The following is a 20,373-nucleotide window of genomic DNA, read 5'->3' as shown; positions in this document are numbered from 1 at the left end:
TCTTTAGCCAGCTACTTCCTTAGTACCTTAAGTATTAAAAATGGCTTCTTCTAAATACAGTGTTCTTGACTTAACCTCCAGTGTACTCAAAATCTCTGTGTGCTGTTTATAAACATGCAAAAATATACTTTCTTCTTAAATATTTTGGGGAACAAACATAGTCTTTCTTGATCTGTTTCATTGCTTTGGCAGAAAAACATCCCTGCCTGCCCCCTGCCCTGGAAAAAGTGAGGATTCCAATTTTTCTGTATGTTCTCTATCCCTGTCTGAAGTGTTACTGCATATGTTCCGATCATAGCAATGAGGGGAAGATGGTTTTTTTCCATTTTACAGAGAACATAAGAGACATAAAAAAAGAAGGGATCTAGAAGTGAGGTGTTCAGACTTGAATAGCAAGACTTCACTGACCTCTTCCAAACATTGCCAAGAAACAATATAAACAACAACAATGAATGTGAGACTTCTGAGAATGTCTTATACTTCCTTCCCTTTTCTACTGAACCCTGCTAGTTTTTAACAACAAATTGCTTCAATCTTTCCCTGGAGCAAACTGACCAGGTTTTACAGGGTGGCTGTCTCCCTCTGCACCTGGTCCTAATTAAAACAGTAGTTGGATTTGAAACCTCTTTAATGTAAGAAGTTTAATATTTTTTTCTTAGTGAATTCACGAACCCTTATAATGAAGTCAAGACTCTGGCAAGAGGCACGTTTTCTTCAGAGTTTTTTCATATATCCAGGAGACCTGTTGAGCAGTGCTTTAAAAACAGGAGGCAAGAGTGGGGCGATCACCTCAGATAGTGCACTTATCATTGTCTGTTTGGCATGATTAGTTATAATTGGCCTCGTTCTTCTGAATACAGGATATGCTTACCTACATGTTATGACTAGCCTTGTTAATGTAGAAGTTGGGAAGTAATGAGCAGAACTAGTATCTCTGAAGTTTGAACTTCAGGAGTGCCTTAAATTTAAAGGTGTGCAGTGTGTAAGCTAGAACTATAACAAATTTTGCTAAGCTGCTGTCTTTGCTTTAATTCTTTACGTGAGATTCAGTTTGGTAATTGCCTGAGCTCATCAAGTGCTTGGTGAACTTTTAAGCTGGTTGAGGGCAGTCTTTATCCTAGTGTGTTGCAGTCATTCTTCTCTGCCTCATAGAGTGGGGGAACATTTGAATGGTTCACTGTGGTTACTCGCATTTTTCCTTTAGTTAAACTTGGTGAACTGTGAGCATGAAACATGTACTCAGATGTTACTTGAGATATGCAGCATGAAAACCCCCAGAAGTGGCTGATGCGGCTGTTCTGACCATAGATGTAACTTGATTATGTCTTAATATCCCTTGTGTGCTGGAGAGTTAATCTATTGGAATTAAAGTGAATATTACATTGAATAGCCTGTTTAGAGCAGTGGTTTTGAATTTCAGCGTGAATCTTGATAGTACAAGACAAAATATATATTTTTAAAGAAATGAAGTATTTTAACTGAAGACCTCAAGGCAGTTGGGGGCTGTAGGGGATTATAGATATATCTAGGAACAAATACAACCACTTTCCAAGGGATCTCAAGGCATGAGGAAGTAACTAGGTGTAATAGGAAGCAACTGCGTATCTTTTGGACAAATAGAATACAGGTGAGAGCTACAGTGTCTCCGGATTTCAGTTCTAGGATTTCAATCTTCCTTAGAAAGAATTTCCTTGGAAGTCTGTCAGATTTGGTAGTTGTGGCACTTCTTTTACCATTTGAAGTTTCTTCTGACTAGGAAGGACACAATGTGCAAATGGAAAATATTATATGCACCAATGGATCCATTGGTTGTCCCACTGCTCTAGTTAATTTTTTTAAAGTTAATCTCCTACACGGAGCTAATTGAGTTTTTTACAGCTTTTTTTTTCCATGTGCTCCCTCTCTTGAATTCTGCCTTTTTCCTTGCTTCGCAGCAAGCCGAGTGATTAGAAAAATTAGGTCTTTGCATTTGCAGTTTCATGGTGCTTTCTAAATGCTTTCACTCAAACGGGCTATCTTGCCAGCTCTTCATGCGCAATAAGTTTAGCATTAGTAAAAATGTTTAGGTGTTAGCAGTCTGAATAGTTGAGATTCTGAACTAACCTGGGAGAATGTTTTAAGGATTGGCTGTTGCCCCCAGTTATGAATGGCATAGAGGTAAATGTGATTCTGGGGCTTCTGAGGAGCTGGCAGGGATATGTCCCTCTGTCTGTTCTCCCCTGGTTGCTTGTTTCTTGAAAGTTCCCTGAAACATGTAGGAGGTAGCTGTTAAATTTCTTATTTGCTACAGCAATTAGTCTCTTTGTAGTCCCTGTAGCCAAGAATTCAGCAGCGTTCCACCATAAACTGAATCCCATTTGTAAAGCTTTTCTCAAGAAGCTCTTTGATCGGTCAGTCCTTAAGTTATCACCTGTCGCTGTCTCATGTAAAGCCGTACTCAGAAGATTATATTGAGTTGCTCTTCATTGGGCTCATCTTTGTTCTCAGCACAGACATCCTGCTCTTTGATTGGAATTTGCTGGAGCCCTAAGAGCCCTCCTCTGAATATTCCTTGATGACTGACTAATAGGAGAGTGTTTGCATCAAAGGATACATCTGACTCTTGAACGTTTAAATCAACTTGCAAAAAGCCCTCTTACACTCTAGGAGAAAGAAGTGTGCCTTAGAGACCTTGTATTTTGTCTGAAGCACCAGAGGCACTTAGTACTGTCTGATGGTAACACTTGTGTCTGCCATCCCTCTGAAGGTAGAACTTGTTGGCTCAGCAGTCATGTGAACCCATGCTCAGCAAACAGAAACCTGTGTGGGGAACATTATTGATATTCCTCAAAATGCTGTGTTTGTGTTCCTATTGCAGACCTAGTGTTAATGGCACTCAATTTCATTTCACAGTGTGGATTAAAAGTTCAAATCCTCAACAACATGGAGGGTTTCTCATGTTCTTCAGCTTGGCTGCAGATAGATTGGAGCACATATTTTTTGCCAGTCCTGCTCATGGTTCTAGAAACAATGCATATTCCTAACATATTAGGAATAGTCCTTTTGACTAACTACACCAAGAATGGCACCAGCTGAACAGAGACCTGGTCTCTTTCTGTTTATGATTACCTGTAAGTGCCTAAGTAAAATGAAAAAAATCTTGGTTTTTGTCCTTATTCTTATACAAGGAAGTCAAAGAAATACTGTACTCAATATCTGTTTTACAAAGGCATTCCTTAGTTGTTCTTTGTAGAAGAACTATTCTCACTTTTCAGTGATTTCCACCCCCCTCTTTCCCTTCTGATCAACAAACTGCTTTGATACAAATATTCTGAACACTTAAACCCATTCTTGGGCTGGTGTGTATATTTTTTTCCAGCTCTGTTTTCTCAGGCTCATCACGGTTCACTTTAACTGTGCCACCTTAGCATCCTATGACTAGCCATTAATTCTTTGCTCGGAAGGACAGGATGGCATTTTGCAGTGCTCTGGTAAGAGATGATTAAAACGTTCTTAAACAATGGGAGAAAGGGGAAGAAGACAATCGAATACAGAGGGACCAGCTAAAGCTTCTATTTGAGCAGTTTATATTTAACAAACGTCTTCTGCCAATTAAACATAGAATAGCAGTGGCATGAAGGTAAGTATTCATCAGGTGATTAGCTTTTTCTTTTACTAGTCAAGGATCTTACTGTACTTGTGGGAGAGAGAAAGGGCACCCCCAAATCTCTGCAAGTAATGTGTTTTCTTCCCCCCCCCCCCCTTTTTCATAGCAAAAGTTCAGTCAGCCATCCAGTCTAAGGATGCCTTTAGTGTATGTGCTACTGTTGTTTCTCTTCATCCATTGTTCAGAGGAACTGTCCTGCAGCAGTCTGAGTGGGAAATGACCCTTATTTAAAGAAAAGGCAAAAGCTACCCTGATGATGCATGACAAAGCAGGAACAGCATGACAGTATTTAATGGGCTACAACTTCCAGGACTGGGCCGAGGTTTAACCAATTATCTTTTATTCTGCAGAATTGGTATTAGGCTGGTTCTCTGCTCATTAGTAACGCAGGAGAGCTCTGGTTGGGCAATGATATGAAATTGGAAACTGTAAAATACCAGAATCTCCCATGTGGGGTTTTTGTGGGTTGTAGTGTTCCCAAGAGCTAAAGTCAGAGAGCTGTGCTCAGCCAGGAGCATTGAAGGAGTCTGGGGTCAGACCTATCTTTTAACTTACAGCTGGGCAAAGCCCCCCAGTGTAGTCAGAATGAAGATTTAATGATTTGAGCTTTTGTTCAGGCTGGGCTGAGTTATGGCCTTGTGGAATTTGCTGTAAAGCTTCCTGGATTCTTGCTCTGCACAGGAACGTGTGGCTAACTAAGAGACAGCACTTGAAAGATGCAGCAGTTTTTTGACCTCTTTAAATGTTTCATTGCTTGATGACAAAGCTTGCCAGGTTTCAGGCACTGAGTCAGGGCTTTGTTCTTGGTGACAAGCTTCCCCTTCATAATGAGCTCTTACTATGCATTTTAACAGCCAGAGTTACATGAGGTGAGGAGAAAAGGATCAACTGGACTGGCCATTATTCCGCATAGGTCAGAACAAGCAGAATATCTCCCAAGGGGGCTGGCAGAGTTTGTTAACAGCACTTACACCGGTTCTGCAGTTTCCAGCTTTTCTCACTGCTGTCCTGCAAATGTGGAGCTGTGTGAGGAAGAGACAAAAGCCATGGCTGTGCTTCATGTTGTGTTTATAGCAAATCATGTCTGTCAGGGATGTTAAAAGAATGGGGGAGGTGAGGGGACTTGAAGCATATCTAATAACTATGAGATGCCACATAGGATGAACAGTTTTCAACAAAATTACCGAAGAAATACAGATTTGAATGAATTGGCTGTAATGTGTTCTGTGGCCCAGCACAGATAAATAAGATGCTTACTCAAATTCTGGATGCGTGAGGGAGCTTCTGCTATCAGGAAGAATGCAGATAGCTTTTCCCATAAAAGCCTAACAACATTAAACTCCGGTGTTTAACTCAATAGGTGGAATCTTCCACTGTTCCTTTTGTGGCAGAAGGGTAAGCTAAAAATGCATTTTCTTGATCCTGTGAGGCCACTGAAAAGATGGAAGCAGAAATTTCTGGGACTTGTGAATGATATCAGTGTATCTCAAAAGAGTTTATCAAGAACTATAGCATACTTAACATAGCACTCTGAACATCCCTTATTCTTGGGCTGAATGGAGCAGCTTGTAATTCAGTATCCATCTGTCTTGGATACAATTGTTATGTGAGGCTTGCTGGTTTTTAGCTGAAATTGCATATTAGTTAGAAAGTGGTGGTAGGGAACCTACCCAGCTAATGTGCCCAGTTAGTTGAGAAACAAGTTGCATTTTATTTACTTAAACCCATCTGTGCTTGTTTTGCCAGTAATATATTTGGTCTGCGGCCTGTGGACTATGCAGAGAGTGAAAAGATGAAGTCTGTGCTAATGTTACCAGTCAAGAATGAATCATTTTCATTTAGCCAGCTCTCTGAGGTAAGTGTTTAGTGTGGGGTGTTGTTGTAGTTGTAGTTGTGCTTTTGTATGTTTGTTTTCAAAGAAAAAAAAGCCTAAGTTCATCCATTAAGTGCCAAAGGCTTGGTCCTTGTCAGCGCAATAGCTGAAAACAGCTTTCGAATTATTGGTTTGGGTCTTTTTTCTTTTTCCTTATTATTATTATTATTTTTCAATAATGTCTTCTGTTGGTAATGTTTCTCTATGAGCAGAAGATTTTACTGCTACATTGAGGAAACCTCCAACACTGCAGTCAGCAAAGCTGCTTACACAGAGTTTAACCAACAAAACATGTGGACAGCAGTCTGTTTAAGAAAAACAAAACAACTTTTGCATTAGCTTCCTGTTTTTGTAGCTTCCATAAACTAAACAAAATATCTCTAAAGTCAACCTTTTTTTTGTCCTCCTCTGGATCTGGCTTTTACAAAGAGATTTAATGATAGACCATTTCCACTCAGCTTGCCATGAATTGTTTTTCACAATGCTTTTTCTTTATTAAATAATGCTGTCAAGTAAGGAAGTTGCATTCTTTGTTCCCAAACACTTGGCTTATACTGGACTTTCCTTTCATGACATTGCAGAGTCCGAGCCAGCCTAGAGATGGACCTATTGGTATCCTAGGGAGCAGTCTGAGTTCAAAGCAACAGAAATTGCTGAGCAGGCTAGCAACAGTTCTGAAGGCTCGAAGGTGTACTGAATTTAACAGCACAGGTATGTAGTTTTCTTCAAACAGTGACAGCAGTTCTGCACGTTATCTGTTAAGGTGCTATCTGGGACAATTCCTTTTTATCTTTCTTAACTGTAGTTCCTGAAATCTCTGAATCGTAGCCATAGTCAAAGGATGTCATGCAGTGTTGCATGCAAATGCACACAAGGCCTGCCTGGTTACTGAAGCGGAAGGCTTCTGGGGGAGCCACGGTTTGACGGTGTATGGATTTTAAATAACAAGCAATAAGTGCTCCTCAGAGACCCCCTTCTCTCTGCATATCTTTTATAAACATCATCTGCTTACGTGAGACATACTATGAACTTTTATCTCCTTTAAGTCTTACACAGATGGTGCCTTTAGATAAAAGTGTGACTATCAGTTGACAACTTCGTTTGTGCTACCTTCCTTCAAACTTAATTGGTTTTTAATTTATTAAGGTGATGGAGCTGATTTAGGCTTCCTTTTTTCTCCCCCTTCTTGGGGTGCTCGAGCATTGCCTTAATACCTCCTTTAGTTTTTCTTTCAAGTGCTGCTTCTACCTGTGAAGGAAATGCTAAAGTAATTTTTTTCCTTGTCTCCTTTTACACCCTAATTACTGCTCCAGAACTGTGATTTCTGCTGGCTTTATGTGGTCACATAGTAAGGTTTGTGTCAGAGTTAAAGATAATTCTTCAAAGGCAACTCAGGTTTATGGGGTAAGATTCACATCAATCCTCTAAAACTTTAGTGGAATCTTTAGAACTGTAAAAATGTGACTTTATCACAGCAAGAATGTAGAAAGCCACAATGTCTAATAGCACACAGATGGATTCATATCTTCAGCAATCACATAGAAACCAAAAGCAAATTGTCACAGCCTATTTGTTCATATAGCACTTGCTTCCTTTTCAGACATGGTTCTGGGGTTCTGATTTTCACGTGCTTTTATTTCTCCTAGTAACCCACGTTGTTATTCCTGATATTCCGATGCCAAGTACTGTTAAATGCATGATGGCTGTGCTGACTGGATGTTGGGTCCTGAAGTTTGAGTGTAAGTATTAAATACGTGAAATTCTTTTTCTAATTGGAAATGATGGATAAGCTTCTAGAGAAAATTGTATTTGAACTACTTGTTCAGTAGCACAGAATTCCGCACAGAAATGACATGCTGACCCCTAACAGGATCCTGGAATGGTTGAGATTGGAAGGGACTCCCCTCCCTGGGGCCATCCCCTGGGCCCTACACCTTGTCAAGCAGGTACATTACAACAACTTGCCCTGGGCTGTGTCACCTTTTAGAAAACAATAGCTTGCTGTCAGGAGTGGGATTCGAACCCACGCCTCCAGGGGAGACTGCGACCTGAACGCAGCGCCTTAGACCGCTCGGCCATCCTGACTGTGTGTGTTAATTACTGGCTTCACATAAAGCATGGGGTTTTGTTTATTGAATCTCCAAAATGAGGACATTTAATTCAATGCAGCGTCTCCCTTCTTGGTGGTAAGCGTGTGTGTTGCTTTGTCACACTTGTTAGTAGTAGTAGGGAATGAATTTGTTCATAGATACCTTGGGGGTGCTTTATGAAGACTCTGGAAGACCTCCTGGAAGAGGAGGAAGGTGTCTGTCACATCCCTGAATTTCTTACAGTCAGCTTCCATTCAGATTGATGAGAAATTATTGCTTTGGGTGTAGGATGAAAGCCTGTAGGAAGGTAAGGTTTTGCCTATGTACGTCTAAGGTGAGATCTATTCAAGTTAGACACTGTAAGCAAAGATATGTTGTCAGCTGATATTAACCTCTGCTTGTACTTTCTCCCTTTGTTGGGAAAGGTGCCACGCTCTGTGCAATCACAGGTAGGAGCTTCCAGGTACAGCAGTTTTGCTCATTCATCTACGAGCACAGAAATAACCCTAACTCTCAGTACTGTTTCTGTACATGTGAGCTGTGCAGACCAGAGCTCTCTCTTGCTTAGACAGTAACCTCCAAGGAAAGACTATTTGCACAGTATCACCTTAGTATGCAAGCAGTTGTTTTTGTAATCTTTCATCATTAGTTCTTACGGAGCAAATGCTTTGCCATGTAGTTGTTCTGTGAAGATGGACCTTGAGTTCTGATTTTTTTACATGACTTCTAATGCACTTGCCATTATATCTGCTTTTAGTGGAGTTGTTAAAGCCAGCTTCTTCCCTCTGACCTTTGTGGCTAAGTCCTTTTAGCTAATAATCACGCTACAAGTGAGTTAACTATCCATGGAAGGCTTATAGCCAAATTTCATTCCACTTTTTCACTGTGTGACTAAACATCAGAGTTTAAGGATTCTCTAACGGTCTGGATTTTCCGCATTCTCTAATGCTTATGAAAGTATTGTTTAATGCTTCAGAAGGTGCATAATAGTTTTACAAATAAGGCACCACATAGTCATTGGGCTTCCTTAGAGTATTCATTTAACTTCCTGATTGATTTCTTTCATCTCTTTCTTGATTCATAAAGGGCTTGTAAAAACTGGGTTCTCTCAGCAGTGTTTTCTGCAGTGCTTCCAGGAGTTTGTAGCCTGCTAAGCACAGGCGAAAGGAAAACAATGTTGCCTTTTACCACTTGCATATAACAAGAACTATTTTAATCTCTCTAACAGGAGACACACTGTTTCTCCTTAAGGAGGTGGGTTTAATAACTCCAGGTGCTTTGCTAATAAGCAGATGGATGAGAGTTTCCTGCTTGGAGGTGGGAATTCAGTGGACAACTCAGGTCAGAAGTGAACTTTGAGTTGGGTAATTACTGTGTTCAGATAAACCACAATCTTTCTGTGGTGAATCACTTTGATGTAGGTTCTTGGCTTCACTTAGTTCAGGAAGCCTGTGTACTTTCCATCACATGTGCCTGTACTTCGTATTATCTTCTTGCTAGTAAGGTGCTTAGAAAACTGATGTTGCCAATAAAGGTATGTAGCTGCCTTCAGCTGGGTAGCAGGGAGATCAAATTATACCTGAGTTTAAGTCTTTGTGGAAGAACTTGGTAGACATATGATTGGAAGAAAAATAGGTTAAGGTGAGGGTTATCCAAGGAATATATTCTTTTTGTTTGCAACTGTATTTTGTGTTCTGTGGTGGTAGAGTACTGATTAGTGCAATCCTGACTGATAGCGCTCCCAGCTTAGTAAGCAACATACTACTTAAAAGTGAGTGATTCCCCTCCCTAGTGGGAAGTGTTAGTAATAACTCATGGGGTCTGATGCAGCTAAGTGCCTATAATTAACAGCACCACTCCATCTGTTCCTACCAGTCTGTTATTAGTCTTCTTCAGAGTCATTACAAATTAAAGATTGTTATAACAAATAATGGGACTCCTGCTGATGGAACATTTGTCTAGGAAAAAAGAAGTCTTTGCTTTCCTTCTCCATAACTTTCTCTTTTTATTTATCGTGGCTTTCTGACTCCTGTTTGGATAACTTTCCTTAAATGTGATGCAAATAAACTTTCAAAACTATATATTCGCTCTGGCTTATTTCTGTCACACTGCAAATAAATGAGAGGAGGAGTCACTTGTAGTTCAGTGTTCCAAACTGCTCATTTAAAGGAAATTAATGTTCAGACCTACACTGAATTTGTTTAAAAACAAACACTTAATGAAATGCTGACTATGCGTAAAACTGACTGCTGGAATTCCTTTTAACCACAAAGTAAGCTGCATTGTAGTGTTATTTCTGAAGTTATACTTACAGCCCACACACAACTATTCCACTTAAAAAGTAATTCATGCTTGCAAGCAAAATCATTGAAGTATATTTATGTTAACTCTTCTGCTATAGCAGACTTTCAGGCTGCTTGTCTAAAAAAAGAAAAGCAGTCTCCTTCATTTGCTTCAATCTTTCTGTATAATTCTGTAGTGCTTCTGTTTGTGTGTGTCTGTACGTGCAGATAAAATATCCTCCAGCATCACTTGGAGAAGTAATGTGGAGTTTTCCTGCTGTCTGAGCAAAATGGGAGACCTCTAAGTATTGGAGGCAGGATTTCACGTGTGTGTATTTGGTTCTGGGCTTTCCTTTTGTCTGATAGTGGAAATCATAAAAGGATATCATTGCTGTGGAGTATTAGATCTTCACAGGTAAAAAATTAGAAAACTTCCACCTTTTTAGTTGTATTTTCCATACATGCTATTCTGTCAGTGATCTGTCCACTTTCAGAGCAGTGTAGAATTCAACTAAAACACCGCTGTTGTTGCTGTACTCCTTGCCCTTGGCCATATCTTTCATTTGTTTCATTCTTTTATTGCCCTCATTATTTCTGAGTCTGTATTAGGGCACAAAGCAGAGCATCATTGTACTTCTGCAAGTTGCCTGAGACAAAGATTCGAGTAATACTGTATTCCCTGTGTCCTCTTTGTAGATCACAGGGCCATAATTAAAACCAACAGTAATAGTTAATAGCTTTTCAGCTTTTCTTTTGTCTTAAGCACTTATTGTCATCTTTTAAAGCAGGGAATGAGACACTGGCTTGGTAACAATAGGCATGGAAATAAGCTTGTGTCAGTCTTTGGCAAGGTAGCTGGGAGAATTCAAAGTATCCAATTGCTGATTCCTTCATCTGCTTTGCTTACTTGGAGCAGCATCAATGACTCAGCTCTGACCACTTACAAGAATGCAAAAAATCCTGCCTTTCTTGTAAGGACTTGGAACAACTGGGAGCTGGCAGGGAGAGCCAGGGGACTGCATGACTGGCATTTCAAGCAAAATTTTCTCGGAGCAGCCTTGTTTAGGCTATCAGACAAGGGAAGTGTCAAGTTAGTTTGATCTGGCTCTTCTTAGGCTGAGCTATCTGTTTTCTAGAAGTATTTTTAGATGAAGATGTTTATCTAAAGCAAAGCACTTTCTCCTTAGAGCAGCTTAAATTTTTTGACAACTAGAATTTCACACTTAATCTGTATTGGAGGCTTATTTCAATTGTAAAGGACTCACAGCTCTGTGGGAGATGGTAGGAATATCCAGTGTGCACATGTGTGTGATTGAGTTGGCTGTGCAGCAGAGAGGAATGTTTCACATCAGCCACCAGGGTCTAAACTTCTGCACTCCTACAGTGGCTGGCACCTCCTGGCAAGGAGAGTAGGGAAGCAGTTTTGTGTCAGAGTTGGCACAAATTTACATTGTGCAGCTGCTGGGATCCCCAGAGGAGAAAATAAGTGACATTTAACCTAATCTATTCAGCTCAGGTATGGCTAGCTCTACTTTTTTGTTCACAGCTCTGGCAAATGGTGACTGCTTAAAACCATTCCTTTTTTTTTCTTTAAGCAAGGTGGTGATTTTCATATTACATGATCCTGGCTTCTGGCAATCAGTATCTAAGGGCTTCCTCAGCATCTGCTCCATTGTGTTTAATAAATACCACCTGGATTAACTTATTAACTCTCCTTCTTAAGGAGATTAATTTTAGCCTGCAGCATCTGGTGGCATTTCCATCTTTTGGAACAATGGACTGTGTTTCACTGAGTGAGGTCTAACCTCACTTCATGAAGATTTGCAGTTCTAAAGTTACTTTCTAAATCCACAATACAACATGAAAATTCTTTTCTGTGCTATGGCAGCGATCAGTAGTGTTCTTAAGGGAGCATATCGAAGCTAGCTCTACTAAATTCCCCTAACACTTAGTCTCAGTCCAATTTTCCTCCTTTCCTAGGAAAATAATCTCATCAAGCTTTGCTCAATCTGCATATAAGTCTTAGAACTCGGAGCAGAAGCAGAGAGAGCTGAGGAAGCTCCAATCTTGGCTGGATCTTGTCTGTGTAGTATCTCATCCTCTTTGTTGCTATTGCATCTTTTAAAATTACTCTTAGCTATTTCAGAAGAAATTTGTGACTAACCCTTGCTCTTTGCTCTATTAATGCAAATCCAACAAAACCTCCACTAAGCTAATTGAGTTACTGAGGACTACCCCTGGGTATCTGGGTGATTACCTTCTTGGCATCCAGTTCTTCTTGTACTTTACCCTGTTTAAACTGTTTTTGCTGATGCAATTAGTTTCATTATAAACCAATAAGACTTACATTAATAAGGATTATAGGGCTCTGATCTTAAATTTTGCAAGTAATGATTTCTTTATTTCCAGCACTGGTAGTTACAGTTGTATCAAAGGTCAATTAACGGTATCGCCAGTGGGCTTCCTTTTAACCTCCTTGCTTCTTAAATACTGGGAGGTGAGAAGGTGAGGCCAGATGTTCAGTGAGCTAATAAGGATCAGCTTAAGTAGCGGTGCTTTACTGATCTCGCTAATGAGGAATGGGGTAGAGCAGTATTCTCCCCTCCAAATGTGATGACATCAGACTAAATGCAGTGGTATTAAGCCAAAACCTTTCTCTGCAATGTTTTCTATGTACCATTAATGCAGCCTCTATTTATGCTAGAATTTCACACAACTGATATTATTTGCATCAAAGCAGTGCAAGCATGGAACCATTTAAGATGCTCTCAAACATCAAATATTCTTTATTTTTGGTGGAGAACATTCCCTGACCCTTCTGCACGTGTGACCTTTCCTCAGCATCATCTCCTGTCAGGCAGGCAGCAAGCCTTATTAATGAGTGCTTGAGGTCTTGCATTAGGTATTGGAAAACAGCTCTGGTCCATGTTGAAATGGAAGAGAGACACTTGTATTGGTAACTGATGTCTGATTCAACTGCTGTGATTAAACTAGAGGACCGTTAAAGTATAGTTGCAGTAATCATCCTCTGTGCTTTAGGAAAAATTGGCAATAGTATCAGGGAATAAACCAAGAATTGCTGAGATCTTGGCTAAAAAAGTCATCTCGTTCTGTTTTGTTATTACCCATATTTTTTTTCCTACCGTAAATTTGGGGAGGAAAATAACGCAACTCTGATCACTCTCCCTTCAAAAATTGTAGGTGACCTACCAACATTAAGTTTACTTCCCTCTCTGGTTATGGTAAGCTCCTTTAAGGGTGTCTTTCCCTTAGATGGAGATTCCTGTGCTGGCTTTTACATAAGTAAATAAGTGCCCTTGTCAGTTATAGGAAAGAAGAGGCATAGTACTGATGGTGTATTAATTGACTTTTAATTACTTTTGTAGCCATTGGTTTTCATTTCATTCTTTTGTCCAGTGTGTGCATCTTGGCATCAGGTTTTTGCTGGGGCTGAACAAGTGATTGCAATCTAAGATGTTCAGGAAATCAGTTTAATATGGCTGCTGTTTAAAGTCAGGGGGCATTGTGCCTCTGACTTAAATAGGAGTATTATGAGGTCACAGAGCTTCTGGAAACACCCCTATGAAAGCAGTAGAGTGTTGTGCCTTTATTTCCTTTTATATGTCCTCTCCATCAAGCTGAGTGTCATCCTGATTAAAAAGGTATTAAAAGGGAACTGTCATGTTACCCAGCCACTCATACACATTAGCAGCTTTAAAGTTAACATGATCTACTCAGGAAAAAGACCCAGGCTTTATTGAGTCAACTCTGCTTAGCACTCAGAGGTTGTCACACAAAATAATGTCCCTAGCTTTATTAAAAATATGGAAATTAAAAAACTAAGAAAAGCCACCCAAAGGCCTAGAGTGTGCACTAATCATCTGCTTGTATTCATACTTTAACAGTGGAATTGAGATTTTTCCAGCATGAGGTTGTCTTTGAAGAGTAATAGAGCTTGCAATGTGCCTCCTGCTCCCAGCTGACACCAGACCACAGCCAAAGCTGATTATTCTGTCCTGAACCTCACTGAGACTATGGAAGCTGCTTGGAGTCACTGCATCTGAAAAGGGGAATCCAGAAGTAGTGGTGTAGAAGCAAGTGACTTGGCACTTAGTGTGGAGAAGATAAGAAACAAGTCAGAGAGGAGGCAAATGAGAGTCTTAGACAAGTATGTATAATGAATTGGTTAGAAACACAACTAGAGTTTCTGTCTTTCTATCTTAAATATGAGAACAGAGGGATATTTCAGTGCCTACAGATGAGCTGGAGAAACTGGCAGTGTAGAATGGGCAGGCGTATGTTTGCAAAAGTATATTTTACCTTTTGTTAACATAGATTTTTGTCTCATTTTTTTTCCTTTCACAGAAGTAGCTGTACAGGAAGGCATCGTAGCCTTCTGTGTTTATTCAGCCTTTCATTACTTTGTTACCAAATTTGCACCATTTATTGATGCTGGCACTAAATGAGCGATTTGTGATGTACTCTTACATGTAAACCTCAGCTCTATAGTGGAAAATCCTTGAAATTGAGTTTTTGATGGTAAATTGAAATAACACATGCTCTTAATGAATGGACAGCTTTGCTCTTACAACTAGCTGAGAAGATCTTTTCTTTACTGTGAGTGATGCCCATTAACATCCAAGTTCTCTTGAAAGAATGACCTTATAAGTTCGAAATAAATTGATGGAGGAAATCCAGTTACATCGTGATGATTAAGTATTGAAATAGCCTTCAGATTTATTTTTTAGTTGGGAGCACTTTGAAAATAGCTTATCTCTATACGTGGCTGTTATGAATAATAAATGCAGAAGTTACTTTCAAGAAAATACATGACTAGCTTTCCCTTCCAGTTTTATGAGTTCATATCAGTGTTTCCTGAAGAAATTACCACGTGCAGTTACCTTATACCTGTACGTGGAAAGGGAAATATATATCGTTATATTATCTAACCAGTTGTATCTTTCTGTGTAGGTTTATCTTTTTTAAGTAAATTGTAAGACTTCTGGTACCTAAAATATGATTTCCTTTTGCATCTTACCAGTTTGTGTAAAGCAGCAGCAAATCCAGTTGACTTTAAAGATCTCCGTTGATTGGGATTGTATATTGCTACTTATTCCTGTGGGAATCAAGTACCTTCATCATTGATGCTTTGCTTCATAGTCTTGGGCTTTCTTCTCTTAAGATCAACACCCCTGCTTCATTTCTGGTTTTGTTCAGTTGGTTGTGTTTCTTCAAATATTGTGGTTCCCAAATTTGCATAGGAAAAGTAAGTTGCCTAAATAAAAACACTATTTGAGGAATGAGAACCGCTCTGAAAGTTGAACCTTGACAACTGTAATCCTCATGGAACACTTTGCAAAGTTTCTTTCTCAGGTAATTTTTATAAATGAATGAAGGCAAAGTGTTCCATCCTTGAATGGATGACCCCAGCAATTCCTCTTTCCAAAGTCAGGTCAGGAGGTACGTTTCACAAATGTTAGTGATACATCAGCATCAGTGCGTTTTGGATTGGGGGGGTAGAAAAAAATGAGCCTTAAAACAAGGTAAGACCGTGTTGACTGTGAAGGACAATCTCATTATGCAGCAGTGGTAACAAAAATAAATGCCACTGTTGAAACCTCGGTGTAAACCTGCAGATTCTGCTGATCTTGGAGACCTTGAAATCCCATCTGATTTATCTAAGACCATACCTATTCAGAAACAGCTTTGTACTTGCCTTGTAATTGCTCTTTATCAGGCGATTGCTTCCATTTCTTAACTGCGGTTGTTTCTCCTTGCTGGCTTTGAGTTTCCAAATGTTCAGCCATTTGACATTTGACATTAAGTGGTTGACCTTTAGTAGCAGTTAAGAGGAAATGCTAATAATTCCATGTGTTTACAACACTGATCTTAGTGTGATATTGCTTCTCTCCATCTAACCTGCATCTTTACAACCACTGCTGTAAATTCTTTTCCAGGTTAAAATAAAATTGCTAAAAGCATGTGAGATTGGATGCTATGTGGATGCAGTCCTTTGCATTACGGATAATTCTTTTATCCTAGTGCAGCTGTTTATTCCCAGAAATGAAATGCAAACCTGTTTACAAAAAATAAAAATACTTCTTGTCTAAATTAATGGTGAGATTTGAAACTAAATAATGCTTTCCTTGTTGTGGTTTCTATAGGGGTACAAGCCTGTCTACAAAGTACAGTTCGAGAGCAAGAAGAGAAGTATGAAATCCAAGGTGGCCCTCAAAGAGGCCGGCTCAACAAAGAACAGCTGGTGGGTTTTACTGCTTGAGACAGATTGTCTTGATGACCTTTGGTTTGTGCATTTTTGCCCTTTGCCACTCGTCCAGGTGCAATAGATGTAAAATTTTAATGTGGCCTCGTACCAAAATTTGATTATGTGCAAGGTGATGGAAAGAACCGCATATGTCCATAAAGCAGTCATTTTTCTCCATTAGTGGTTATGTTGCCATAACCTTGTCAGAAGGAAAGCTCTGTTACGTTTATGGAAGAAGCTGCGTGGGACAGAGAGTGAAGGTGCTTTGGCCCTTTCTGGTCAGCTTTAGGAGTGTAGTCAAAATAATCTGAAAGCTGAAAGGAAAAATATGTTTTGAATCGCATCAGGTTTCCATATGACAGCACTTCATATTTAACCAGGCTACTTTCTGAAGGGGTAGCTGTGACTAATCCTGGCTGGTAGCTGAAGATCTTGTTGTACTGGAAAACAGTTAAACATAAGCAAGAATTTACCAGGTAAGCAATCTTTGGCCAGCTGTATGCTTATGCTGAGGACCTTATGTGTTAAGTGGCTTCTCTTGTTGATTATTTTCAGTTGTACTTTCTTTAGGCACTCACTGTTTACTTTCACTTTTTTCATCAGTTTGGGAGGTCTTGTTTTTATACTAATTCTTATATTCCTTCCCTTAGCTGCCTAAGCTGTTTGATGGATGCTACTTCTATTTTTTGGGATCTTTCGCTAGTCACCAGAAGAGCGATCTTGTGGAGCTGGTCAAAGCAGGAGGAGGACAAATCCTGGTTAGGCAGCCGAAACCAGACAGCGATGTGACACAGACAATCAACACGGTGGCATACCATGCAGAATCTACCTCTGACCAGAGATTTTGCACTCAGTATGTCGTCTATGATGCATCTTCTAAATTCAAACCGAAGAAAATTCGCCAAGGCAAAGTCTGGTTTGCTCCCTCCAGCTGGATTGTAGACTGCATAATGTCGTTTCAGCTGCTGCCTGTAAAGTGAACATACCTTAGGTCTCACAACTAAGACCTTTACAAAAGTGGTGAATCTTGAGCAGCTGGTCCGAAGCTATGATTTAAGTTTTGCACTTGGTAACTCATTTACATGGTCAGAGCTCCTCTGTATTCCAAGGTGACTGTGATAGGTTGGAATAAATGGCCTGCCAATGGAATAGGGAAAAAAAGAGATGCTGTGTTGAAAAGTTGTGCCTTGGATTATTTTCTAAGCTTTATTTTTGCATTTAACTTCGCTGTAATAAGCATTGGCATTTTATAAGATTTTGCAAAATGAAGCCTTTTGAATTTAGAGTTAAATCACGCTTTAGTTGGTGATAGAGCATGACCCTGTTTCTTTTGTTTGGTGTGCTTTGACAAGGATCTGCTGTGTGTGGCAAGACTTCCCAGCCAGGCCAGAATTTGTATGTATAAAGAAAAGTCATCTGCCTGTATAGACACCGATCAGATGATGTGTGATGCTCCTTGTAACTTAAAATTGAACATCATAGGAAACTCTTGGCATAGGATGAGACTAGAAATTGAAGCAGAATGACTGGCCTGAATTCATTTGAAAGTAAAGTTTTCAAAGTGCATCTGTGAAAATGTTGTTCTAAAATTCTTTTTCAGATCAAGTCATGCTTTATTCACTTCCATCCATTATCTCTCTTCTATGTGCGTACTTGAATTCAATGCTATTTTCTGAAGGTTTTTAAATGTCAGAGCCTTTATTAAATTATGATTAAAAAATTATGTACTTAAAGATTGATTGCTATCACAGTTAAGTGGAAAAAATAATTACAAAACAATTACGCCTTGCTTTGCACCATTGTATTTAAGTGTACTTTGCTGCATTGGAGCAGTACTTGATTGTTGCATACTTGTTATGATCAGCTTGTAATTCCTTTCTCAAATTGATCATAAGTTATTGTCAGAATGTTGCTTCTTCCTTCCCTACTCTCAGGAGCTGTAAGCATTACATGGCATTTGTTGCCTTTGTGAATTCCTAACTTAAAGATGTTGTCTTTGCCACGATGTGAGATGAGAATGATGGTTGTGGGGGGGGGGAAATGAAGTTGTTTGCGCTTGGTGTTTGTACTGCTTGTAATAAAACTTAGTATCAGTCACCCTGAAGTGTCTCGTTGCATGAGCTTAGCTGTGGAATAAGTGCATAGTTCCTATGTGTGTCTCAGCAGGTAAATGGAAATGTTAAGTACTTTTCTGTGAACTTGATAAGCTGTCAAGATAGTATCCTATATCTGCAAGCTCTGTAGTATGAGTTGTTTTGTGTAATCGCTGCCACTGGAGATCCCGTGCAGATTTTCAACATCCTCTGTAGAGCTGTTGGAAATACACACTTCATGGATAATAGGTGTAGTTTTCAATAGCACCTACTAGAATACAGCAGCTGGAGTGTCTTGATCTATCACTTACGCTAGACTGAATCATTGCTCTTCACTAAATGCAGTTCTCAAGTACTTGCAGGTCTGTGTGAGCAAGCAGAAATGTAAGGCTCATTAATAAGTGGAATAACTCATAGGATGAATGTGTTTTGGGTTTTTGTGCAGATAAACACTGGAAGCAAATAAGGTACTGAGTCAATACTGTGTAGACGTGGTCGTTTATTTTAACAATTGTAGCACATTTTAACTTGATGTTTCATAGCACATCAATATACCTAATGGGGTATTCTTTGCAGCAGTAGCTGTGAGTCTCTGCAGAATTCTGAAGCATGGAGCTTTTTTTTTTTGCCATCCACAAGGAAAAGGGATTTGACACATCAAGAAACTCTTCCTATGCTCTTTATGTAGAGGCAATAGATTTACAGAGCTGTTGTTCCTTGACAGCTGAAAAGAAGCTGTGCTAGAAATGTGCCTTTTTTAAAAGCCATACTCAATTTGTTGCAAATTTGCTCACATTTAATTTCATTCCTTTGAATCAGATAATGTTAACAAGAATAGTTACTATCAAAGCAGCAAGTTTTGCTTTCCTAAGTGATGTACACTCAACATTAACTCTCCCCTGTTTGTCTGTCCTTCAGGTTGTGGGAGTTTGGGCCTGATCAACTTGTGGGCACTCCTTCAACACTGGAAGATTCTGATGCCAGAACTGAAGCAATTGTTGAACACTGCTGAGGCAACTGGTAAGCATAAAAAACAAAACCTAAGGAAAAGTGATGCAGGCTGCTTAATTCAGCGCTGTTCATCATAAGCAGAGGTATAGCACTTGATTAAAGCACGTTTGAAAAAAGTCTTGTAGTAAGGATAAATCAAGCTCCTCAAGGCAATGACTGGATTTTGGCTCACAAAAACAAGGTTATAAAACCATGAGTCATGGAGCAAAGGGTGTGCAGGGGTTATTTTTCACTGCCTTCAAGTGAGGGTGCATTAAAGGAAGTAGGAGGCAGGCTGAAAACAAAAGGTGTTTCGTATGGTGTCAGCAGAGCAGAGGCATGGACAGCTGTGCTCCCTTTGGAGTGCTATTTTGGCATGGCATGGAGTAGGTAAATCATCAGCAAACACATTAAAGTTTGCTAACAAATTTGGGTATAGCATCTATTTAGCGTTCTGAGAAAACACATACACTTAATGTGTGATTTTTGGGTCTGTGGAAGAGGTAAAAATCCAATACTTGCATTCTAGATTATAGATGTTATAAATAAATTGGCTGTTTTTACCTCAAAAAATGCTGTGAATCTCAGCCTAATGATTTTCAGGCCACTGCCCTTGAAATTTATCTCCGTTATTTCATTACAAATTGCTTCATCTGTGGCACCTGATAACGCCTTCAGTAGCAATGTCTGCAGTTCAGTGGCATCAGGCTATTGTTGATAATAGAAAGTAATGTTTAATCAATATTGCACAACCTTACTGCGTGGCTGTGGTCTAAAGAAGAAGATGAGGTCAGGCCACTATTGTTTTTCATTATTAGTGCTATTTTTTTAAGAATAGTTCTGTGTATTGACTGAAACATACCTGGCAACACTGGGAAGCTTCCTTGCTTTAGTGTCTTGGGTAAATCCCAGAGAATATAATCATAAATAGCTCATACTAATGCACATTTATACCTCTGATTACTTGTTTTATTATATCTAAGATATCTTCCCCACTACTTAATTATACATGTTTGAGGGAAAAGAGATGAATTTTCTTAAAAATAAGCATATGGTGGGTGTTCTGTTGCAGCCTGAACTGATGAGGAGCACCTGGTGAAGTGGGTGGTTGGCCCAGGGAGCACAGGTGCAAGC

General features: G+C 39.5%; 1 protein-coding gene and 1 non-coding gene across 3 annotated transcripts in view; one reads left to right on the top strand and one right to left on the bottom strand.

Moving 5' to 3' along the window:
• The window catches only part of BARD1 (BRCA1 associated RING domain 1), a 38,782-nt gene extending 19,517 nt beyond the window's left edge, over nt 1–19,265 (top strand). The window contains exons 7-11 of one of the 2 annotated variants that reach the window (XM_015867994.2): nt 5,393–5,501; nt 6,101–6,230; nt 7,166–7,258; nt 16,056–16,153; nt 19,168–19,265. In XM_015867994.2, coding sequence (XP_015723480.1) covers nt 5,393–5,501; nt 6,101–6,230; nt 7,166–7,258; nt 16,056–16,153; nt 19,168–19,188 — 451 coding nt within the window. In that variant the 3' untranslated portion in view covers nt 19,189–19,265. Of the gene's footprint in view, nt 1–5,392; nt 5,502–6,100; nt 6,231–7,165; nt 7,259–16,055; nt 16,154–16,806; nt 18,261–19,167 lie in introns of those variants that run through there. The other variant, XM_015867992.2, reaches the window with a different exon arrangement.
• On the bottom strand, nt 7,522–7,604 carry TRNAL-CAG. The gene has a single exon. It is a non-coding gene; the product is annotated as a tRNA-Leu (tRNA).
• Nucleotides 19,266–20,373: the final 1,108 nt, after the last annotated feature.

The sequence above is a fragment of the Coturnix japonica genome, chromosome 7 (genome assembly GCF_001577835.2).
Source record: "Coturnix japonica isolate 7356 chromosome 7, Coturnix japonica 2.1, whole genome shotgun sequence".
Taxonomy (NCBI): Eukaryota; Metazoa; Chordata; class Aves; order Galliformes; family Phasianidae; genus Coturnix; species Coturnix japonica.
This window is presented reverse-complemented; position numbering and strand designations above follow the sequence as displayed.